At 48.2% G+C, this 26,336-nt stretch overlaps 1 protein-coding gene across 2 annotated transcripts in view; it reads left to right on the top strand.

Annotated features, from left to right (window-relative positions):
* The window catches only part of CCDC13 (coiled-coil domain containing 13), a 72,230-nt gene that overhangs the window by 18,938 nt on the left and 26,956 nt on the right, over window positions 1-26,336 (top strand). For both annotated transcript variants that reach the window (XM_088442563.1, XM_088442564.1), the window contains exons 7-10: window positions 3,282-3,398; window positions 6,823-6,927; window positions 10,135-10,299; window positions 11,494-11,670. In XM_088442563.1, the coding sequence (XP_088298689.1) occupies window positions 3,282-3,398; window positions 6,823-6,927; window positions 10,135-10,299; window positions 11,494-11,670 (564 nt within the window). The remainder of the gene's footprint in view (window positions 1-3,281; window positions 3,399-6,822; window positions 6,928-10,134; window positions 10,300-11,493; window positions 11,671-26,336) is intronic.

Raw genomic sequence — 26,336 nt, 5'->3', positions numbered from 1 at the left:
TATGGAGGGGGCAGTGAGAAATATGAAGAACAATGACAGAGATATGGAGGGGCAGTGAGAGATTTAATGGGGTAATGACAGAGATATGGAGGGGGTAGTGACAGATATGAAGGGGCAATGACAGAGATATGGAGGTGCAGTGAGAGATATAAAGGGGCAATGACAGATATGGAGGGGCAGTGAGAGATTTAATGGGGTAATGACAGAGATATGGAGGGGGTAGTGAGAGATATGAAGGGGTAATGTGAGAGATATGAAGGGACAATGACAGAGAGATGGAGGGGCAGTGAGAGATATGAAGGGGTAATGACAGAGATATAGAGGGGCAGTGAGAGATATAAAGGGGTAATGACAGAGATATGGAGGGGGCAGTGAGAGATATAAAGGGGCAATGACAGATATGGAGGGGGCAGTGAGAGATATGAAGGGGCAATGACAGAGATATGGAGGGGGCAGTGAGAAATATGAAGGACAATGACAGAGATATGGAGGGGCAGTGAGAGATTTAATGGGGTAATGACAGAGATATGGAGGGGGTAGTGACAGATATGAAGGGGCAATGACAGAGATATGGAGGTGCAGTGAAAGATATAAAGGGGCAATGACAGATATGGAGGGGCAGTGAGAGATTTAATGGGGTAATGACAGAGATATGGAGGGGGTAGTGAGAGATATGAAGGGGTAATGTGAGAGATATGAAGGGACAATGACAGAGAGATGGAGGGGCAGTGAGAGATATGAAGGGGTAATGACCGAGATATAGAGGGGCAGTGAGAGATATGAAGGGGCAATGACAGAGATATGGAGGGGGCAGTGAGAGATATAAAGGGGCAATGACAGATATGGAGGGGCAGTGAGAGATTAAATGGGGTAATAACAGAGATATGGAGGGGGCAGTGGGAGATATGAAGGGGTAATGACAGAGATATAGAGGGGCAGTGAGAGATATAAAGGGGTAATGACAGAGATATGGAGGGGGCAGTGAGAGATATAAAGGGGCAATGACAGATATGGAGGGGGCAGTGAGAGATATGAAGTGGCAATGACAGAGATATGGAGGGGAAGTGAGAGATATGGAGGGGCAGTGAGAGATATGAAGGGGTAATGACAGAGATATAGAGGGGCAGTGAGAGATATGAAGGGGCAATGACAGAGATATGGAGGGGGCAGTGAGAGATATAATGGGGTAATGACAGAGATATGAAGGGGCAATGACAGAGATATGGAGGGGTAATGACAGAGAGATATGGAGGGGCAGTGAGAGATATGAAGGGGTAATAACAGAGATATAGAGGGGCAGTGAGAGATGTGAAGGGGCAATGACAGAGATATGGAGGGGGCAGTGAGATATATAAAGGGGTAATGACAGAGATATGGAGGGGGCAGTGAGAGATATAAAGGGGCAATGACAGAGAGATATGGAGGGAGCAGTGAGAGATATAAAGGAGTAATGACAGAGATATGGAGGGGCAGTGAGAGATATGAAGGGGCAATGACAGATATGGAGGGGCAGTGAGAGATATAAAGGGGTAATGACAGAGAGATATGGAGGGGCAGTGAGAGATATGAAGGGGCAATGACATATATATGGAGGGATATAAAAGGGTAATGACAGAGATATGGGGGGACAGTGAGATATGAAGGGGCGATGACATATATATATGGAGCGGGCAGTAAGAGATAGAAAATGGTAATGAGAGAGATATGGAGGGGGCAGTTAGAGCTATGAAGGGGTAATAAGAGATGTGGGAGGGGCAAATGAGAGAGGCCCATGAATACAAATGCTATATGTTGGTCAGTGAAAGAAAAGGTGGCTATAAAATTGTATTATGTAATAAGAGAAATGTGTCTGAAACAACCCCAAAGAAAAACCACTTGTTATAGCGATGTGTCAGGGTATATCACATGTGTCAAGGTATATCACATGGGTACGCTCAGCCTCAGGGGCGGTTGTCTTCACAAACAATACGTACCCTTCTTAAGGGGGGTATCCACTTAGCGATTTAGCTAAGCGATTGCACGATAACGACATCGTTATTGTGTAATCGCTTGCAAATCGCGCATGCATCGGGCATGTTTTGGCTGGAAGCGACCAGCGATGTGCGTGCCCACTGGTCACTTCTGACATCCGACATCGCCCTTACATGCTGGTCAACCTGACGATCTTGTCAGGTTCAGCATGTGCGGGGATGAGGGATGTGCCGGGACTGAACGAGTGAACGTTCAGTCTAGGCACATCACTAGCTATACAAACGAGAGCACGACTGCAATGTCGTCATTTGTATATCTACAAGTGGATACCCGCCTTTGATGTCATGCAGAGTGCAATATATCTTCTGCTTAGCCAAGTGCCAGATGTTCCCTGTCTTTCTCTCCTGTATTGTCCCTCTTGTGTTTGTTATGTACACCTGCACCTGGTTAACGTCTTAATAAAAATGTCAGGATCTTGCGTCACAATAATATACAACATGTACTATTGTGATTTTTTAATGTCTAGTGTTGGCAGCTGTTGTAAGCCAGAGCTCACTATATAATAAATCCTGCTGATGAACTCTAATGCTGGGTATACACTGGCAGATATATTGGTCAATCAATTGATCATCGAATATATCTTGTGTGTGTCGGCCAGTGTGTACCAGCGATATATCTGTGATTGACGTCGTTCACACACATATCACGCCAGCTGTGCTGCACAGCCGATGCCCAATATATCTGAGGTCGTGCTGTATGTACGGGCGGCCAGACGCCCGCCGTACACTTGCAGCAGAGGGCGTGGGGAGGGGGGTGCGACATGCTCCCCTGGCCAGCGGGACCCGTGGCCAGATGACAGATGATGGTATGTCAGTGTGTATGAACAACCATCATCTGCAGATATATCTGTGAGGCGTGTACCCAGCTTAACATTGCAAGAAGAAGTTTAATTTGCTCTTGTGTGAAATATCTGTATGGCCATTCGGCATTACCTTGGTACTTTTGGAAGAGGGAGCATGAATAGGGGCACTAGTGGCAGCCATGGGCATAATTGCAATAGGTGCAAGTTGTGCAGCTGCTATGGAGCCCAGAGCTGAAGGGGGCCATCTTCCTTGTCACAGTTACGTGTTCTATACATTATTCACCATTGGGTGATACATAGGGGCTCTTACAAACTTTTGCTATGTGGCCTTTAAACACATAGTTACAGCCCTGGTGGCAGCCTTAGCCTAGATCTGCCCCTGGCTCTTACCCTTGATAATGTGCCTTAAAAAGAATTGACATCATTTATTGATCTACTGTGTCTCTAGGCGGAAGCTTCAGAGGTTAAATCCTTACAGGACAAGCTGGCGACTGCCAACCAAAAACTGACCGAATATCGCAATCAAATCCAGACCACTAAACAGGAGCTAAAAATGGCTCACAAGGTATTAGAGACACGATGTATGTGCTACATATGGTACAATAGGTATAACAGACACAGTGTAGGTGCTACATATGGTGCAATAGGTTTAACAGACACAATGTATGTGCTACATATGGTACAATAGGTATAAGAGACACAATGTATGTGCTACATATGGTATAATAGGTATAACAGACACAATGTATGTGCTACATATGGTACAATAGGTATAACAGACACAATGTATGTGCTACATATGGTACAATAGGTATAAGAGACACAGTGTTTGTGCTACATATGGTACAATAGGTATAAGAGACACGTTGTATGTGCTACATATGGTACAATAGGTATAAGAGACACAATGTATGTGCTACATATGGTACAATAGGTATAAGAGACACAATGTATGTGCTACATATGGTACAATAGGTATAAGAGACACAATGTATGTGCTACATATGGTACAATAGGTATAAGAGACACAATGTATGTGCTACATATGGTACAATAGGTATAACAGACACAATGTATGTGCTACATATGGTACAATAGGTATAACAGACACAATGTATGTGCTACATATGGTATAATAGGTATAACAGACACAATGTATGTGCTACATATGGTACAATAGGTATAACAGACACAATGTATGTGCTACATATGGTACAATAGGTATAAGAGACACAATGTATGTGCTACATATGGTACAATAGGTATAACAGACACAATGTATGTGCTACATATGGTACAATAGGTATAACAGACACAATGTATGTGCTACATATGGTACAATAGGTATAAGAGACACAGTGTTTGTGCTACATATGGTACAATAGGTATAAGAGACACAGTGTATGTGCTACATATGGTACAATAGGTATAACAGACAGTGTTTGTGCTACATATGGTACAATAGGTATAAGAGACACAGTGTAGGTGCTACATATGGTACAATAGGTATAACAGACACAATGTATGTGCTACAATAGGTATAAGAGACACAGTGTATGTGCTACATATGGTACAATAGGTTTAAGAGACATAATGTATGTGCTACATATGGTACAATAGGTATAACAGACAGTGTTTGTGCTACATATGGTACAATAGGTATAAGAGACACAGTGTAGGTGCTACATATGGTACAATAGGTATAACAGACACAATGTATGTGCTACATATGGTACAATAGGTATAACAGACAGTGTTTGTGCTACATATGGTACAATAGGTATAAGAGACACAGTGTAGGTGCTACATATGGTACAATAGGTATAAGAGACACAGTGTAGGTGCTACATATGGTACAATAGGTATAACAGACACAATGTATGTGCTACATATAGTACAATAGGTATAAGAGACACAATGTATGTGCTACATATGGTACAATAGGTATAACAGACACAATGTATGTGCTACATATGGTACAATAGGTATAACAGACACAATGTATGTGCTACATATGGTACAATAGGTATAAGAGACACAATGTATGTGCTACATATGGTACAATAGGTATAACAGACACAATGTATGTGCTACATATGGTACAATAGGTATAACAGACACAATGTATGTGCTACATATGGTACAATAGGTATAAGAGACACAATGTATGTGCTACATATGGTATAATAGGTATAACAGACACAATGTATGTGCTACATATGGTACAATAGGTATAACAGACACAATGTATGTGCTACATATGGTACAATAGGTATAAGAGACACAGTGTTTGTGCTACATATGGTACAATAGGTATAAGAGACACAGTGTATGTGCTACATATGGTACAATAGGTATAACAGACAGTGTTTGTGCTACATATGGTACAATAGGTATAAGAGACACAGTGTAGGTGCTACATATGGTACAATAGGTATAACAGACACAATGTATGTGCTACAATAGGTATAAGAGACACAGTGTATGTGCTACATATGGTACAATAGGTTTAAGAGACATAATGTATGTGCTACATATGGTACAATAGGTATAACAGACAGTGTTTGTGCTACATATGGTACAATAGGTATAAGAGACACAGTGTAGGTGCTACATATGGTACAATAGGTATAACAGACACAATGTATGTGCTACATATGGTACAATAGGTATAACAGACAGTGTTTGTGCTACATATGGTACAATAGGTATAAGAGACACAGTGTAGGTGCTACATATGGTACAATAGGTATAAGAGACACAGTGTAGGTGCTACATATGGTACAATAGGTATAACAGACACAATGTATGTGCTACATATAGTACAATAGGTATAAGAGACACAATGTATGTGCTACATATGGTACAATAGGTATAACAGACACAATGTATGTGCTACATATGGTACAATAGGTATAACAGACACAATGTATGTGCTACATATGGTACAATAGGTATAAGAGACACAGTGTAGGTGCTACATATGGTACAATAGGTATAAGAGACACAGTGTAGGTGCTACATATGGTACAATAGGTATAAGAGACACAATGTATGTGCTACATATGGTACAATAGGTATAAGAGACACAGTGTAGGTGCTACATATGGTACAATAGGTATAAGAGACACAGTGTAGGTGCTACATGTGGTACAATAAGTATAACAGACACAATGTATGTGCTACATATGGTACAATAGGTATAAGACAGTTTTTGTGCTACATATGGTACAATAGGTATAAGAGACACAATGTATGTGCTACATATGGTACAATAGGTATAAGAGACATAATGTATGTGCTACATATGGTACAATAGGTATAACAGACAGTGTTTGTGCTACATATGGTACAATAGGTATAAGAGACACAGTGTAGGTGCTACATATGGTACAATAGGTATAACAGACAGTTTTTGTGCTACATATGGTACAATAGGTATAAGAGACACAATGTATGTGCTACATATGGTACAATAGGTATAACAGACACAATGTATGTGCTACATATGGTACGATAGGTATAAGAGACATAATGTATGTGCTACATATGGTACAATAGGTATAACAGACACAATGTATGTGCTACATATGGTATAAGAGGTATAACAGACACAATGTATGTGCTACATATGGTATAATAGGTATAACAGACACAGTGTATGTGCTACATATGGTATAATAGGTATAACAGACACAATGTATGTGCTACATTTGGTATAATAGGTATAAGAGACACAATGTATGTGCTACATATGGTTCAATAGGTATAAGAGACACAGTGTATGTGCTACATATGGTACAATAGGTATAAGAGACACAATGTATGTGCTACATATGGTACAATAGATATAACAGACACAGTGTAGGTGCTACATATGGTTATGGTGATACATAGCAGTCAGATCTATTTGGACACTTATAGTGTTATTATAATGCTACACATTTGGTGGATGAGATTTATAGTAAGATGGATCTACTTACCTGCAGGTCTTAAGTAACGAGATTGGTGAAGACGTGAACATTTCTCATCTGATCTCCTCATCGGGGAGCTGGCGAGGGCGAGCGCAGCAGATTCTTGCACTACAAGGCAGGGTAGGTATTAGAAACTTACGACTCTGGGATAATACTTTACTGGCTCCCAAGCGTTACTGGTCCCAGTGATGGGGACATTTCTCTGGTTTTAGTGAACTGTCCATGCTGCCATTGTGCATTGATGCATTTTTGTACACCATTGTTCAGCGCAGTAATGCAGGTAATCCGCATTGGAACCACCCTCTTTACTCAGTGGTAGCTTGTTACTAATCAACGATACGGACCTCACCATTCACGGCTCCCAGTTTTTGGGGTTTTCTAGTTCTGGCTTACAAAGTCTGGGCAAACAGCGCCACCTGCTGCCTTCAAACAAGTAGACCATTCCAATATATGTGTCAACAGACATTTAAAGAAACTATTCTATAAACTACTGATGTGTACTGCTACAACTTTGTTCCATATGCCATGTAGCGTCCCCTGCTAGACGCGCTATGCTGTGGCATATGGAGTCGCTTCATAACATTTTGAAGCGCTGGAAAAGCCGGAGAGTGTAGTACAAGTTTCTGTCCACCAGATGTCGCTTTTCCTAAACAACACTGCGCATGCGTAAAAAAGACAATGCAATGTCTATATTACCGCCCGCTCATTGGCTGACTGAACCTGTCATTGGGTACGCTGTAGTTGTCATCGATCGAGAGCTGTAATTGAGTGTGTAATAAAGGATTAAATCATTCGGTGTGCGAGCCCTGAGTACACTTTTGAAAAACAATTTATACATGTGTTTTGCCATCATTATTACACCAGTCCATGCGACGTGCTACAGGGATGTGTGGCACTCACACAGTGATATTATGCCTTACAAAGGATTGTAATCGGCATCCCGGTGCCGAAATCCAGACAGCGTTGGAATCCCGGCACCAGTATCCTGACCGTCAGCATCCCGAAGGTAAGTATCGCCAGTTAGGAGAGGGTTAGGGTGCGGGGTTAGGCACTAGGGGGAGCTTTAGGGTTAGGCACCGGGGAGGGGGGTTATAATTAGGGTGCGGGGAGGGGGATGTTAGGTTTAGGCACTAGGGGGGTAGGTTAGGTTTAGGCACTAGGGGGTAGGTTAGGTTTAGGCACCAGGGAAGGAGTTAGGGTTAGACTTACCTTGTTTTCTGAAAAGCGGCATCCCCACTGTCAGCAATCCATACCCAACTCTCTGAACTACAAGTCTCAGCCCAGAAAGATGGCATGTCTTAGTTCCTAAGACAGGCCATCGCTATGTGAGTGCCACACACCACTTTGTATAATGCCGCAGTGACTGACACTTTCCTAGCGGCACAGCAGTTCTCCTAGCTGCCTAACGGATGGGGGGTAGTGTGCTAGTAATGGTCACCAGTCCTTGCAAGTACAGTACACAAGTACTGTAATTGCAAAGGTAGACCTTGAGCTGACCGCTTAAATGGCTAACAAAGCATCCTTTATTATGTTAATGAAAGGCTCTTGCTTGCTTTGGGGGAAGGTACCTGATGCACTGTGTCTCACTCCGGGCTGGCTCCACTGGGCATGCGTGGTATCCCGCAAGCATCGTGCAGCCCCCGGAGCCGGCAGCCACCGCAGCAGGGACAGCGCCGACAGTGCCGCTAGTGTACAGCATAAAACGCACAGTCAGTTTGTAATCCAGAGACACGTCTTTCTGGGTTGAGACTTGTAATTTAGTGATGGTTTTATGCACCACTGTTCAGACCACACTACTAGTTCCTAAGACATGCCATCGCTATGTGAGGTCCACACACCACTTTGTACAATACTGCAGTGACCGTCACTTTCCTAGTGGCACAGCAGTACTTCTAGCCACCTAGCATATGGGGGATGGTCTCTTAGCAATGGTCACCATTCCTCACCTTTTCCAGGACACAAATACTGTAATTGCAAGGGCAGACCTTGAGCTGACTACTTAAATAGCTAAGATAGTGTCCTTTATTATGCTAATGAAAGGCTCTTGCTTGGGACCTGATGCGCTGTGTCTCACTCCGGTCGGCTCCACTGGGCATGCGCGGGATTCCCCAAGCATCATGCAGCCGGCAGCCACCACAGCAGGGACAGCGCCAATAGTGCCGCAAGTGTGCAGCATAAAATGCACAGTCAGTTTGTAATCCAGGGACACCTCTTTCACTCAGACCCCACTACTAGTTTCTAAGACATGAAATCACTGCAGTATGTGAGCGCCGGCACACCACTTTCTGCAGTGCCACATCGACCAGCACTTACGGTTATGTGTCAAGTAGCGACATGTTATACATGTTCCTTGTGGCACAGCAGTGCCGACATTGCTACAAGTGTACGGCATAAAACGCATAATCAATTTGTAATCCAGAGACACCTCTTTCTGGGTTGAGACTTGCAGTTCAGTAACGGTTTTATGCATCGCTACCCAGACCCCACTACTAGTTTCTCTGCAATACGCTACAGTATGTGATTGGCCCGCCTGTCAGGGCTTACTGTTCTATTGTATTGTATTCTGTAGTGCCATACTGTATCCATCCACTGCTGTATTATTCGCCACTGTAGTGGAGCACTGGCCACCCAGTGGTGAAGCTGTGTATTGCATGCCGTGGATGTTGTCAAGTCTCACTGCGCCGTACCGCGTCATGCCGCGCTATTCTCATTCCGCAGCTTAGAAGTCTGTATGATGCGCTATGAACAAAGATGTAGCCGGACACATTTGTAGACCAATATGCATGGGGAAGAATGCACCCTATCAGTTCACTTTACGTGTACTCTCAGCGATGACACTGGCTCCTAGCAACATGTTCATGGATATTGGTTCAACACTCAAGAAGGCTTCCCCCAATGTCCGCAGGAGACTGATACAAATCCAGATTTAATAGTAATTATTGAACAATTTGACTTCCTAATAATGCACTCATCCATATTTTACCAAAAAAAAAAAAGTAACATATACTTTTCCTTCTACAGGAGGATTCCAGGTAAAAAGTGTTTGTTTTATGTTCTTTACCCTGGACCTCTCGCCACTTTCTAGGAGCTATTCTTCCCCACCAACAGCTGCAACCAGTAATCCCGTACAAGCATCTCCTGCCTGGTAACGTCACACAGCGCTTTTCAGAGTTGGCTGTAAATGTTACCAGTACTCGGCTCTCATGTTTTACACCAATTGTGGAAAGGGCGGAAAGTTAATTAGAGTTCCCTGTTAGGCCTTGTCCAGTATTCTTCTAAAATTGTTCTAAAGCCAAACCAGCTCCGTTGTGTTTGTACATCCTGTAGGTACGAGAGCTGGAGACTCAGCTGGGCCAAATGCGTAGTCCAACATCCGAGCTCAGCTTGGAGGAAGAGATGTTGGGCGTATCCGTACCAAAGAGGTTTGCCGCTCAGGAAAAGAATGTGTTTCGGATCCGCACCATAGAGAAGGAAAGGAAAGAAACACTGGAGGTAAATAATCCTGCAGGAGAAAATCAGAGATCACTATGTGATGTGTGTGAGTGTCCTCATTTTGCAGGGGGGGGGGCTTAGGGCCTCATTCAGAGATGTATGCAGCGCCAATATTTACGCAGCTGAGCGATTATCGGTAAACCGCGCATGTGTTTGAGTCGCGCTGCGCATGCTTTATGGTACATTACCGTAGTCGCTCGTAGCAACTTTTTTAATTGTAGTGTGATTGACAGGGCATGTTTGTAGGAGATAAGTGGTTGCAGCAAAAAACGCAGGTGTGTCGATACCGCTTTCGGGGCATGTCACAGCCATAGGGTTACTCCGAACTGCGCTAATCGAAAGATCTGCGACCGATGCTGAGTCTTTGTACGAAGATGCTTGGATTGGCAAAGCCGCAGGTGGGCGTCTCAATACATTCCTTGGCGACTGCGACATTTGTATATTTTCGCACAGCGGGTGTGTACGGTGATCGCAGCTGCGATGGCAATAGCGTAAATCTCTGAATTGAGCCCTTATTACGGATATTAGACATTACCAGTGACCTATGAGACAGTCCTGTACATTGAGGGTATCATGATACTAACAAATTATATACAATACCATAAAAGAGCAGGAAAAGATGCTCCTGCCAGAAGAGCTTACAGTCAAAGAGGTGCGGGAAACACTTGCTACATAAAGAAGTGGATTAACAATTATAGTTGGCATTGGGGAACGTGCATGTGGTTACTGTATGACACCAGCATTTTCAGCCAGCAATAATAAAGCAGCCATTGGACAGTGGGTTATACGTGCAACTACTGTATATAGGTTATAATTTATATTTTTAAAAAGCAGAACCCAGGATTTTCTTGATGAATGATGCATTATAGACATTTGCTTGATATAGTTGCAGAATTTCTTGGTAACTTATATCCTCATAGTTTGTGTCAGGGGATATATTATTATAGACATTGATATATTCCGTATTAAACATATTTTAGTTGTATTGTCTCTAATACATAATGACAATATTACTCCATCATGATTGCAATATAATATACATTTGTTTTCTTAATTTAAATTGGTTTATGTGTTGTGACCATAACAGCAGTGCTGACACATGGGATGGTCAGTGTCGCATTGTGGCTGAAATGAGGTAAGTGATTACGGTATTGAAGTTAAGGACATTGTGTTTTATTGTCTGTGTAATCCTAGAGACTGACCGGAGAACATGAGGCTCTGAAGAAAGAGAATGAGGAGCTGAAGAAGAGGTATGAGGCTTCAAAAGCCAGAAATAAATCTCTGTCAAATGACCTGAAAACCCTCAAGATGCAGATGATGACCCTGCTGGAGAAAGGAAAGCATGACGACGAGCTCATAGACTCCTTACTGGTACTTGTCATACATGCTTATTACCATTGTACCTTGTAACCCGGCTCCCATTACCACTGTACCACCTTTCATTACCATTGTACCTTGTCACCCGGCTCCCATTACCACTGTGCCACCTTTCATTACCATTGTACCATGTCCCACAGCTTCCATTACCACTGTACCACCTTTCATTACCATTGTACCATGTCCCCCAGCTTCCATTACCACTGTGCCATCTCTCATTACCATTGTATCTTGTAACCCGGCTTCCATTACCTCTGTGCCACCTTTCATTACCATTGTACCTTGTCCCCCAGCTTCCATTACCATTGTGCCATCTCTTATTACCATTGTACCTTGTAACCCGGCTCCCATTACCACTATGCCACCTTTCATTACTATTGTATCTTGTAACCCGGCTTCCATTACCACTGTACCACCTTTCATTACCATTGTACCATGTCCCCCAGCTTCCATTACCATTGTGCCATCTCTTATTACCATTGTACCTTGTAACCCGGCTCCCATTACCACTGTGCCATCTCTCATTACCATTGTACCTTGTAACCCGGCTCCCATTACCACTGTGCCATCTCTCATTACCATTGTACCTTGTAACCCGGCTCCCATCACCACTGTACTGTGTTACTCCCACATATAGCTATTGTATGGTGCCACCTGCTCTCATTTTCATTATACTGTGTCACCCGACTCCCATTACCACTGTACCACCTTTCATTACCATTGTACCATGTCCCCCAGCTTCCATTACCACTGTGCCATCTCTCATTACCATTGTACCTTGTCACCTGGCTCACATTACCACTAGGCCACCTTTCATTACTATTGTATCTTGTAACCCGGCTTCCATTACCACTGTACCACCTTTCATTACCATTGTACCATGTCCCCCAGCTTCCATTACCATTGTGCCATCTCTCATTACCATTGTACCTTGTAACCCGGCTCCCATCACCACTGTACTGTGTTACTTCCACATATAGCTATTGTATGGTGCCACCTGCTCTCATTTTCATTATACTGTGTCACCCGACTCCCATTACCACTGTACCATCTCTCATTACCATTATACTGTCACCCAGCTCCCATTACCACTGTACTTTATTACGTCCTCCTATTACTATTGTACGATGTCACCTGCTCTCATTACCATTATACTGTGTCAAACGCTCCCATTCCCTTCTATTATGATTGTACAGTGTTACTTACTTATTACCATCTCTCATTACCATTGTACCCTGTCACCTGATCCCATTACCACTATACTGTGTTACTTCCTCCTAATACCATTGTACGTTGTCATGCGCTTCTATTGCTACCATACTGTGTTACTCCCTCCTCTTACCATTGTACAGTGTAACCCGCTCCTATTACTACTTTCTACTTCAGGGTCCATAGGGTATCCACAGGATACCTTGGGGTATAGGTGTGACGTCAGTCGCAGGGCACCAAAGAGTTAAGCTTTCAGCCTCCCAGGATGCACTAGGTCCCCCTCCTATACCCCGCCCCCGGGCCAAGGCACCCCAGTTTAGTTTGGTGCCCGGCCGGAGTCGGGTGCACCTGTTGGAGTGGGGGCTAGAAGAGCCCCTGAAGCTTATTCTTCATGCAGCTGTGGCTGCACAACTGGATGTACAGCATGGACAGTCAGTCCTGACGTCCATGCTGTCTTCCCTACACCCCGCCGGTACCAGAACGCCGGTACTGATCCGGGGATGCTGGTGGGCGTCTGGGGTCACAGCTAGCGGTGACCCCAGATGCTCCGGACCATGGCCGGATTCAAGGGGGACAGAGGTAAGCAGCGGGGTCCCGCGGTGGGTCCCCGCTGATCACATGGTCCTAAGTCCCCAGGCAGGGGGCTCCCTGGGGACTGGCTGCAGCGTGGAGCCAGGCGACCAACCTGCGCTTCCACTACCCCCTGGGACAGCGGACCGCAGCAGAGCGGTAGCGCTGCGGCGTCCCAGGGGTTAAATGCATGCCAGGGGAGCGCGCCTTCCCTGTCTCACAGCCGGCGCCTCCCCCGCTGCACACAGCCCTCTCTGCATGCTGCCGACTGGTCCTGTGGCAGCGCTCCTCCCCCAGGCCAGCCTCCTCTCTGCTCCTCGGCGGCCATCTTCTCCAGAACGCTGGACGGAAGCATCGTGGTCTGGGTCCCCCCGCATACCTCTCCTCCGCTGTGGTCAGGTCTGTGTATGCAGCGCTGTGTCCTACCAGGCCCTGTGTCTGTGTAGTTGAGTGATCAGCGCTGTTAGTGCAGGAATTGTTATTTCTCTGCATTGTATGTGACTGTGCTAGCGCTGCTGCCTGTAATCTTTTCTTCATCTAAACTGTCAGCTTTATTACTGTCCCTGTTCTTTCTGCTAAAGCCCTTGCGGTGCGGTGCTGCATGGTGGTCTCTCGCCTATTTAATACTTAATTGGTGAGAGAGGTCACATACGTGGTGCCATCATGTCTGAAAGTGATTTTCCCCTCCGGCTACAGTGTACCACGTGCAAAGTACCGTTAGCGGAGGGGGAGGGTAGCGCGGAGGGCCTTTGCCGGCAGTGTTTGTCCATGGCGCGGCCTATTACGGTTACAGCACCGGTACAGGAGCCGCCCTGGGCTTGTTTCGCTCAGGCGTTAACAGCTTTAGTGGGCCAGTTAGCTCCGCAGCCCGCGTTTACTCCGATGGGTTTGTCCCAGCAGTCTGTGGTGTCGTCACCCATGCAGGGGTTCCCACGACAATTGGTGGTACCCCACAGTCTCCCTATTTCCCCGCTCCCGGGTTCTCAGGAGCCAGCGTGGGTTAACTCCCTGACGAGTTCTGTACAGCACTTGTCGGATGTGTTGCAAGGGGAGTCTGTGATGCGGTCTCATAAAAGGCCGGTGGCGTCTCTGTCCGCTCCTTATGAGGATGATGAAGGGACGTCTGATGATGGGGAGATTCTAGATCCTTACGATCAGGAACCTCTCCATACTAAGGACGCTGATGCTAAGTCCAAAGTATATATTCCTGGACTTATTCGGGCGGTCCGCACAGCCTTGGTGATTGAGGACGAAGTTCCCCCAGCGGCTAAATCTAAGTATGCCTTTTTCAAAGATGTGAAGGGCGATGCCACAGTCTTTCCTCTTTCGGGTCAGTTGGTGGACCATTTAGAGGAGGCGTGGAAACAACCTGGCAAAAGATACCAGCCGCAGAGACGCCTGGCGGTGGCTTATCCGTTCGCGGATAATTATTTTGCGAAGTGGGAATCCCCTCCACAGGTGGATTCTCACGTGACCCGTCTTGTCCGTAGTGCCACATTGCCGATGCCATCCATGTCCTCCCTTAAGGATGCTACGGACCGCAAGGTAGAAATCTGCCTGAAGTCCGCTTATTCCCTTGCAGGGGGGGCAGCACGGCCGGCTATGGCCATTTGCTGGGTTGCCAGAGCGATGGAGCGCTGGGCGGATTCATTAGAGGCTTCTTTTGAATCCGACTGTCCGACCGATCAGGCGGAGTTGATTGGCAATCTCCGTGATTCGGCCACCTACATCAACGAGGCGGCTCTAGACATTAGTACTCTGGTGTCTAGAATTTCTTCAGCAGCGGTAGCTGCTCGTCGCACCTTGTGGCTGCGATCCTGGAAGGCGGATGCAGATTCCAAGAAAGGTCTGGAAGCGTTGCCGTTTACCGGAGAAGTTCTCTTCGGTCCGGATCTGGATAAGATTGTGGCCACGCTGGCGGCAGCCAAATCTGCCTGTCTCCCGTCGGCCGCTGCTCCTTCTGGTTCGGGACCATCGTCCTTTCGGTCATCTAGGGCCCAGGGCAGGCCCAAACCACAGTCGTTTCCTCGACAGGCTGGCCCTAAGAAATCGGTCAAGCCCCGGAAGCAGGCATGGAGTACCAGACGTCCGGCCCCCAAGCCAGATGACAAGCCTGCGGCCTGACGGTCCGGGCCTCCCTTTGGGGGATCCCAGGGTGGGAGGCCGCCTGCTACAGTTCGCCCAGTGTTGGTCGACCACTACGACAGACACTTGGGTTCTGGAGGTGGTTTCTCACGGATACGCCCTCTCCTTCCGGCACAGACCCCCGGCTCGCTTCTTCACCACGGGTCTCCCATCAGACCGGAACAAGGCTACGGAGCTGCGGAAGGTATTGCACACTATGCTCCAGGCTGGAGTTATAGTGGCGGTTCCATTCTCCCAGAGGGGCCAGGGTTTCTATTCAAATCTATTTTTGGTACAGAAACCCAATGGGTCATATCGTCCGATTCTCAACCTCAAAGCACTCAACAAGTCTTTGCGGGTCCCGAAGTTTCGGATGGAGACCCTACGGTCCATCATTCTGGCGCTGGAACCTGGGGACTACTTGGTGTCATTGGACATACCGGACGCTTACCTGCATGTCCCTATTCTTTGGCGCCATCAACAGTTCCTCAGGTTCGCAATCAGCAGCGACCACTTCCAGTTTCGGGCGTTACCTTTTGGCCTGGCAACAGCACCACGTGTTTTCACCAAGGTGATGGCGGTCATGGCGGCTTCTCTGCGGCTGCAGGGAGTCCGCATGTTGCCGTATTTGGACGACCTGTTATTGGTGGCAGGATCTCCAGAGCTCCTGTTACGCCACTTGGACCTGACCATTGCACTGCTGCAACGGCACGGCTGGCTAATCAACTGGCAGAAGTCCACTCTAATCCCGTCTCGGAGGATTCTGCATCTTGGAGCCTTATTGGACTCGGGACAGCAAAGGATCTTCGTGACGGAGGACAAGATCTCTGCTTTACAGTCAAGGGTGCGCAGTTGTCTGCACAGCCGCCGGGTGTCCTTACACTCGGCGATGAGGTTACTGGGCTCCATGGTGTCGGTGTTCGACATGGTGGAATACGCCCAGTTTCACTCCAGACCTCTGCAGCACCTGATCCTGTCCAAGTGGAACGGGCTGACTCAGTCTCTGAAGTCCCAGACGATTGTGCTCACCCAGGAGGTTCGCCTGTCCCTTACGTGGTGGTTACAGACGACCCACCTCAACAAGGGACGTCCGTTCTGGGTTCCAAATTGGGTCCTGTTGACAACGGACGCCAGTCTTCGGGGCTGGGGAGCAGTTTCGGGTCCACACTTGTTCCAGGGCAGGTGGACGCCGACAGAAGCGGAGCTTCCAATAAATATCTTGGAACTCCGTGCGGTCTTCAATGCTCTCCAGCAGGCACAGCGGTTTCTCCAGGGTCGCCCGGTGCAGGTCCAGTCGGACAACGCTACCACCGTGGCCTACATAAACAGGCAAGGAGGAACTCGCAGTCGGGCGGCTCTCGTAGAGGTCTCTCGGATCCTGGTTTGGGCGGAGCGCAATCTTCCGGCCATATCAGCGGTCTTCATCCCGGGAGTGCTCAATTGGGAGGCGGACTTTCTAAGTCGCCAGGACGTTCATCCGGGGGAATGGTCCCTGCACCCGGACGTTTTTCAACTACTGGTGGACAGGTGGGGTCTTCCAGAAATCGACCTCATGGCGTCCTGGCACAACAACAAGTTGCCGGTGTACGGGTCTCGCACAAGAGACGAAGGGGCGTCTCTGGTGGATGCTCTGTCCGTCCGGTGGACGTTCCGGTTCGCATACCTGTTCCCTCCGGTCTCCCTTCTTCCACGGGTAATCCGGAAATTCAAACAGGAAGGAGGGACACTCCTGTTGATAGCTCCCGCGTGGCCCAGACGGCACTGGTTCTCAGACCTTCAGGGTCTGTCCGTGGACATTCCTCTGCGGTTGCCGCTACGACCGGACCTTCTGTCTCAGGGTCCTTGCCTTCACCCGGACCTGACTCGGCTGTCTTTGACGGCGTGGCTGTTGAGACGGCCATGCTGAGGTCCCGGGGGTTTTCCAGCTCTGTGGTGCGTACCATGTTGCGAGCTCGGAAACCGTCTTCCGCGAGGATATACCATCGCGTGTGGCATACGTTCTTCCAGTGGTGTCGACCGAGAGGTTATGCACCGCGGGAGTTTCGTCTGTCTCTGATTCTCGCCTTCCTGCAAGCGGGACTAGATCATGGGCTTCGCCTTGCTTCTTTGAAGGTACAGGTTTCGGCCCTATCTGTCTGGTTTCACCGTAGGATTGCTACAATCCCGGATGTGCGCACCTTTATGCAGGGTGTTCTCCGCATTCAGCCGCCCTTTGTTCCACCTGTGGCGCCTTGGGATTTGGCTGTGGTCCTGAGGGCTCTCCAAGGACCGCCGTTTGAACCACTGGGCTCAGTGGATCTTAAATGGCTAACAGCTAAGACTGTTTTCCTTCTGGCCATTGCTTCGGCCAGACGTGTTTCTGAGTTAGGGGCTCTTTCTTGTAGACCCCCTTTCTTGTTTTTTTATGGGAACAGGGCAGTGCTCCGCACTCGGCCCGAGTTTCTTCCCAAAGTTGTTTCCCAGTTTCATATTAACGAGGAAATAGTTGTTCCGGCCTTTAACTCACCGGGTCTTTCCGTGGGTGAGGCCTCTTTGGATGTTGTGCGGGCCTTAAGGACTTATGTTGACCGCACTTCTTCGTTTAGGAAGTCGGACGCTTTGTTTGTCCTCTTTGGCTTCCGTAAAAAGGGTTGGCCTGCTTCAAAGCAAACTTTGGCAGCCTGGATCCGTATGGCTATTTCTGAAGCTTATCTTCATGAAGGCCTACCGGTCCCTCCTTCTCTGAAGGCTCATTCCACTAGGTCTGTGGGTCCTTCGTGGGCAGCTCGACGTGGTGCCTCGGCAGTTCAGATCTGCAAGGCTGCTACGTGGTCTTCTGTCCATACCTTCGTGAGGTATTATAGGTTTGACACCTTCGCCTCTCAGGATGCTTCCTTCGGGCGGCGGATTCTCCTTTCTGCACAGGAGCGTCCCCACCCTTAAAGGATACTGCTTTGGGACATCCCCAAGGTATCCTGTGGATACCCTATGGACCCTGAAGTAGAAAATATGAGATATGGTAAGAACTTACCCTTGTTATCTCTATTTCTACGAAGTCCATAGGGTTCCACAGGACTCCCGCCCTGTCGCACCTGTGCTGCAGATGGGCTTTGCTCTGGTCACCGGTTTTCCGTCTCCCTCTGGTGAGAATGTGATTCTTGTATGTGTCCAGATCTTTGTTCTCTCTCTTCCTTCTCCTCCTCCGGCCTATGGCTTGGTAACTAACTGAGGTGCCTTGGCCCGGGGGCGGGGTATAGGAGGGGGACCTAGTGCATCCTGGGAGGCTGAAAGCTTAACTCTTTGGTGCCCTGCGACTGACGTCACACCTATACCCCAAGGTATCCTGTGGAACCCTATGGACTTCGTAGAAATAGAGATAACAAGGGTAAGTTCTTACCATATCTCATATTATATTGTGTTGCTGCATCCTATTACCATTGTACGTTGTTACCCGCTCCCATTACCACTGTACTATGTTACTCCCTCCTATTACCATTGTACGTTGTTACCAACATTTATTACTACTGTACTGTGGGCCTGATTCAGAGCCGCTCGTAAGCGGCCGCTCGCTCGTTCCGAGCGATGTTCGCACAACTACGCATGCGTATGGGTCGTAATGCGCATGCGCCAACCAGTCAATGCAGTCGGAAATCGTGCGCTCATAAAACAGTGAGGGGCGGCTAATTTGAGTGATAGAATGAGGTGTTTGTGCGTGGTAACAGGGGAAGGTGCTTGAAAACGGGGGAGTGGAGATCCGAACGCAGGCGTGCCAAACGGTCAAAACGGCGTTTAATGGGAGTGCATAATTAGTAAAGCAGCGTCATCGACCACGTCACTTGGTTGTCTTTTAGCCTGAACTGCTCGCAGTGATTGCAGGAAGTATATCCTACCACAAGCACTGCGTGCAGTTCAGATGTCTTTCGATGTTCCCGATTAATCTATTAAATACAGGAGATGACGTATGATGCGAACGGCAAAGGGGCGTCTTTACAAAATAGCGAGCGCATTTTTCGGACTCTCGCTCAGACATAGAGGCGTCCACAGACCGCCAAAAGCGAGCGCTCAATTTAAATATCCGGCCCCTTTTTCAGAACGACCGTCCGCAAATAGCATCCGGCTCTGAATCAGGCCCTGTGTTACTCCCTCCTATTACCACTGTATGGTGTTACCCGCACCTATTACCACTGTACTGTGTTACTCCGTCCTATTCCTATTGTACATTGTCATCCACTCCTATTACTACTATACTGCGTTACTACCTCTTATTACTATAGTACGTTGTCACCCGCTCCTATTGCTACTATACTGTCTTACTCCCTCCTATCACCATTGTACGTTGTCACTCGCTTCTATTGCTACTATACTGTCTTACTCCCTCCTATCACCATTGTACATTGTTACCCGCTCCCATTACCATTGTCTTTTGTTACTCCCTCCTATTACCATTGTACGTTGTCACCCGCTTCTATTGCTACTATACTGTGTTACTCCCTCCTATCACCATTGTACGTTGTCACCCGCTTCTATTGCTACTATACTGTGTTACTCCCTCCTATCACCATTGTACGTTGTCACCGGCTCCTATTACTACTATACTGTGCTATTCCCTCCTATCACCATTGTACGTTGTCACCCGCTTCTATTGCTACTATACTGTGTTACTCCCTCCTATCACCATTGTACGTTGTCACCGGCTCCTATTACTACTATACTGTGCTATTCCCTCCTATCACCATTGTACGTTGTCACCCGCTTCTATTGCTACTATACTGTGTTACTCCCTCCTATCACCATTGTACGTTGTCACCGGCTCCTATTACTACTATACTGTGCTATTCCCTCCTATCACCATTGTACGTTGTCACCCGCTTCTATTGCTACTATACTGTGTTACTCCCTCCTATCACCATTGTACGTTGTCACCCGCTTCTATTACTACTATACTGTGCTATTCCCTCCTATCACCATTGTACGTTGTCACCCGCTTCTATTGCTACTATACTGTGTTACTCCCTCCTATCACCATTGTACGTTGTCACCGGCTCCTATTACTACTATACTGTGCTATTCCCTCCTATCACCATTGTACGTTGTCACCGGCTCCTATTACTACTATACTGTGCTATTCCCTCCTATCACCATTGTACGTTGTCACCCGCTTCTATTGCTACTATACTGTGTTACTCCTATCACCATTGTACGTTGTCACCCGCTTCTATTACTACTATACTGTGCTATTCCCTCCTATCACCATTGTACGTTGTCACCCGCTCCTATTGCTACTATACTGTCTTACTCCCTCCTATTACCATTGTACGTTGTCACCCGCTTCTATTGCTACTATACCGTGTTACTGCCTCCTATTACCATTGTACGTTGTCACCCGCTTCTATTGCTACTATACTGTGTTACTCCCTCCTATCACCATTGTACGTTGTCACCCGCTTCTATTGCTACTATACTGTGTTATTCCCTCCTATCACCATTGTACGTTGTCACCCGCTTCTATTACTACTATACTGTGTTACTGCCTCCTATCACCATTGTACGTTGTCACCGGCTCCTATTACTACTATACTGTGTTATTCCCTCCTATCACCATTGTACGTTGTCACCCGCTCCTATTGCTACTATACTGTTATTCCCTCCTATTACCGTTGTAAGGTGTCACATGTTCCCATTACCACTGTATCTTGTAATTTCCTCATATTACCATTATACATTGTCACCCGCTCGTATTACCTCTGTACTGTGTTACTCCCTCCTATTACCACTGTACGTTGCCATCCACTCCTTTAACTACTATAGTGTTACTCCCTCCTATTACCACTGTACGTTGCCACTTGCCCCTATTAATACTATACTGTCTTACTCCCTCCTATTACCATTCAACGTTGTCACCCACTCCTATTACTACCATACCGTGTTACTGCCTCCTATTACCATTGTATGGTATCACACGCTCCCATTACCACTGTTTTGTGTTACTCCTGCCTATTGTCATTGTATGATGTTACCCGCTCCTATTACCGCTGTACTGTTACTCCCTCCTATTACCATTGAATGTTGTTACCCGCTCCTATTATTGTACGTTGTTGCCCTTTCTTATTACCACTGTACTGTGTTACTCCTTCCTATTTCCATTGTACATTGTTACCCGCTCCCATTACCATTGTCTTTTGTTACTCCCTCCTATTACCATTGTACGTTATTACCCTTTCTTATTACCACTGTACTGTATTACTCCTTCCTATTCCCATTGTAAGGTGTCACTCCCTCTTCTTGTCATAGTACTGTAGCACTCGCTGCCATTACAATAATACTTGTTGGGAACAGGTAAGTAACTACACAAGCTATAGCACAGAACACTACACGTTACACTAGCACTTTATATACAATTCCTTCACTCAGCAGCGAGACAGGAAAAAGACACCAAATGGAAGAAGGGATCACATTATGGGCCTCATTCAGAGGCGGTCGTAGGATGTAAGCGGTCGCTCAGAAACAGGGCGGCCGTTTGCATCCTGAACAGCCGCCTCCATGTCGGTCGTTAGGCTGTGGGTTAACACCCACAGCTCGAACGGTCGCTAAGGGAGATGTTCGCTAAGGGAGACCATCGGGGCTTACGACGAGACCCTAGGGTAGGGTCTCGTCAACCTTAAGCTCCCCACTGACATCACTGATGATGTCAGTGCGGCCGCCCACAAAACGGTAGGCGTTCGTAAAGGAACGCCTCCGTTTTGGAAACCGCCCCCCAGGCCCGCCTACCAAACGGGGGCAGCTGTCGATCAACTTCGACAGCCGCCCCTTTGGCAATGAGTTTCGGAGCGACAGAGTTTCTCCGTCGCTCCGGGGCTTGCACACGCGCAGTGCGGCCGCTGCGCGTGCGCAGGCCAAACCATCGAGTCGGTTACGAGTGCATCGGCGCTCGCGACCAACTCTGAATGAGGTCCTATATACCTCCCAGGCGTGCTTATTTTTTATTTTCTCTACTACGCTGTAAAATAATTTGTGGATGGCTGCCATTGAGATAATGAGGAAAGATTAGCAGCCCAAGCTAATTTTTATGATTTACTTTTATTTTCATTTATTTTACTACTGAGCAGCAGTGCGAGACAGTCCTTTGGACGTCTGCACTGCTGCTCCATCACTCCTCCTCGGCTCCGTGACACCATCCCTCGGCTAGGTACTCCTGCCGGGGCTCTGAGGGGGGCCTAGCTAGCAAGGCTCCCCGGACCCCAGACTGCAGCCAAGACTCAAGAGGACAGGTAAGGTGGATCACTGCTGGCGGGGACCCGCGTCTGTGTGCAGTCTTGCCTCCGTTCTCAGGAGACAGACCGGAGGCGCTGATGTGGACACCGGCTCGTCCGGGAATCCACTAGACCACCAGGGCATTACAAGCACTGGTGCAGGGTACAATTAAAGCCAGGGGACCAGGTGGTTAATGTCATTATAGGAGAGAAAGCTATCTCCCTGCGGCCCCTCCCCCAGCTCAGGGCGCCATTCATCTGCGGTCTTGCTGCTTCCTGAGCTGCTCCTCCCTCACCCTCCGCCCCCTCTGAGACTCACGGCAGCCATTTTCTGCATTCAGGGTTCCAGGGAACGCTGGGCCCAGTCTCCCTGTATACCTCTCCCAAAGTCCAGGTTATACAGCATATATCCTACCAGCCACTGCGGCAGTGTGTTTAGTGAGTTTAGTGCCCACTGCAGTTATATTGTATATTCTGCATTTGTATGTGACTTGTGCTAGCGCTGCTATCTGTTTTCTTTTCCTATTACTGTCCGCTTATACCTTTCACTTTTTCTACTTCAGGGTCCATAGGGTATCCACAGGATACCTTGGGTATAGGTGATGACGTCAGTCTTCAGGCACCACAGAGTTAAAGTTTTCAGCCTCCCAGGATGCATCTGGGTCCCTCTCCTATACCCCGCCCCCAGGCCAAGGCATCTCAGTTTTCGTCGGTGCCTGGCCGGAGTCGGAGGCACTGTGCAGAGGGGGGCTATGAAGAGCCCCTGAAGTTTCTTTTAAAGGCAGCGCTGGCTGCACATCTGGGAGTACAGCATGGACAGTCAGTACTGACGTCCATGCCGTCTCCCCTACACCCCGCCGGTACCAGAACGCCGGTACTGATCCGGGGATGCTGGTAGACATCTGGGGTCACGGCTAGCGGTGTCCCCAGATGTTTTGGACCATGGCCGGATCCAAGGGGATGCAGGTAAGCAGCGGGGTCCCGCGGTGGGTCCCCGCTGGTCACATGGTCCTGAGTCCCCAGGCAGGGGGCTCCCTGGGGACTGGCTGCAGCGTGGAGCCAGGCGACCAACCTGCGCTTCCACTACCCCCTGGGACAGCGGGCCGCTGCTGAGCGGCATGCGCTGCGGCGTCCCAGGGGTTAAATGCATGCCAGGGGAGCGCGCTTTCCCTGTCTCACAGCCGGCGCCTCCCCTGCTGCACACAGCCTCTCTGCTCTGCCCTATTGGCCACAGTGTGTCAGCTGTCCTCCCCAGGCCGGCCTCCTTCATCTTCTGCTCCTCGGTGGCCATCTTTAAAGCATGGTGAACACTGCTGGAAGCCTGTGAGCGGTGGCATTGCGGTCTGGGTCCCCCAGCATACCTCTCCTCTGTTTGTCACAGGTCAGTGTATGCAGCGCTGAGTCCTACCAGCCTGAGGGTCTGAGTAGTTGAGAATCAGCGCTAATAGTGCAGGGATTTGTTTCTTCTGCATTGTATGTGACTGAACTGCTAGCCTGCTGTCTGTACTTTCACTTTCTACTGTCAGCTTTATTACTGTCCCTGATCTTGCTCTGCTCAAAGCCCTTGCGGTACGCGGTGTGCAGGGTGTTATTCACACTATACCAATACGTATAGGTGTGAGTGTCACATACTTACCATCATGTCTGAGACTGATTTTCCTCTCCAGCTCATGTGTACTAAATGTAAGGTACCAATAGCGGAGGGGGAGGGTAACGCGGAGGGGTTATGCCCCCAGTGCCTGGCACTGTCACGGCCGATTATGGTCACGGTCCCGGTACAGGAACCTCCCTGGGCTTGTTTCGCTAAAGCGCTTTCAAACCTTGTGGGCCAGCTAGCTCCGCCACCTGCGTTTACCCAGACGGGTTTGTCCCAGCAGTCAGTGGTGTCATCACCCATGCGGGAGTTCCCGAGACAATTGATGGTACCCCACAGTCTCCCTGTCCCTTCTCAGGTTTCTCCGGAGCCTGCGTGGGTTAATACTCTTAACTACATCGGTTCAGCATTTGTCCGATGTTTTACAGGGGGAGTCTGTGTTGCGGCCTCATAACGGCCGGTGGCGTCTTTATCTGCTCCTTATGGGGATGACGATGAGACGTCAGATCATGGGGAGATTCTGGATCTATCTGACCAAGAACCTCTCCGTACCAAAGAGCCGGACGCTAAGTCCATGGTGTATATCCCTGGTCTTATTCGAGCGGTCCGCTCGGCTTTAGTTATTGAGGATATTGATCCTTTGGTGGCCACATTCATATATGCCTTTTTAAGGATATTAAGGGTGAGGCTACGGTGTTCCCTCTTTCTGATCAATTAGTGGATCATTTAGAGGAGGCGTGGAAAAATCCAGGTAAACGGTTTCAGCCCCAGAGATGCTTAGCCGTGGCTTATCCGTTTGCGGTCAATTATTTTTCTAAGCGGGAATCCCCTACGCAAGTGGATTCACATGTCACACGCCTAGTCAAAAGTGCCACGTTGCCTATGCCTTCGATGTCATCCTTGAAGGATGTCACTGACCGCAAGGTGGAGATCTCCCTCAAATCCGTTTATTCCCTTGCAGGGAAGCATCCAGACCGGCTCTGGCCATGTGTTGGGTAGCCAGAGCTATGGAGCGCTGGGCGGATAATTTGGAGGCGTCTTTGGACTCTGACTGTTCGGCTGAACAGACCGAGTTGGTGGGCAATCTCCGAGACTCGGCCACTTACATTAATGAAGCGGCCTTAGATATTTGTATGCTCACCTCTAGGATCTCCTCTGCAGCCGTGGCTGCTCGTTGCACCTTATGGTTGCGTTCTTGGAAAGTTGACGCGGATTCCAAAAAGGGATTAGAAGGTCTGGACAGGTACTATTTGGTCCAGATCTGGACAAAATTGTAGTTACGTTGGCAGCAGCAAAATCTGCATGTCTTTTGTCTGCTACGATTCCTTCTAGTGCTGGTGGGTCGTCCTTTTGGCCTCACAGGGCCCAAGGTAGGCCTAAAGTACAGCCCTGTCCACGGCAGGCTGGGGCCAAGAAATTGTCCAAGCCCAAGAATCAGGTCTGGAGTACCAGACGTCCGGCTCCTAGGTCAGATAACAAACCTGCGGCCTGACGGTCCAGGCCTCCTTTTGGGGGACCCCAAAGTGGGGGGCGCCTGCTTCAGTTCGCCCGGTGCTGGTCGCAGTGCATGTTCCAATTTCCCAGAGGGGCCTGGGTTTCTATTCCATTCTATTTTTGGTGCAGAAACCCAATGGGTCTTACCGTTCAATACTAAACCTAAAGGCCCTCAGCAAGTCCTTGAGGGTGCCTCTGTTTCGGATGGAGACCCTGCAGTCCATTATTCTGGCACTGGAACCTGGGGACTACATGGTGTCATTGGACATCCAGGACGCTTACCTGCATGTCCCTATTCTTTTGCGCCATCAGCAGTTCCTCAGATTGGCAATCTGCAACGAACATTTCCAGTTCCGGGCACTGCCTTTTGGCCTGGTGACTGCTCCACGGGTATTCACCAAGGTCATGGCGGCTCTCCTGCGGACGCAGGGAGTCCGACT

This window comes from Taudactylus pleione, unplaced genomic scaffold, assembly GCF_031769625.1.
Source record: "Taudactylus pleione unplaced genomic scaffold, aTauple2 ptg000314l, whole genome shotgun sequence".
Classification (NCBI taxonomy): Eukaryota; Metazoa; Chordata; class Amphibia; order Anura; family Myobatrachidae; genus Taudactylus; species Taudactylus pleione.
This window is presented reverse-complemented; position numbering and strand designations above follow the sequence as displayed.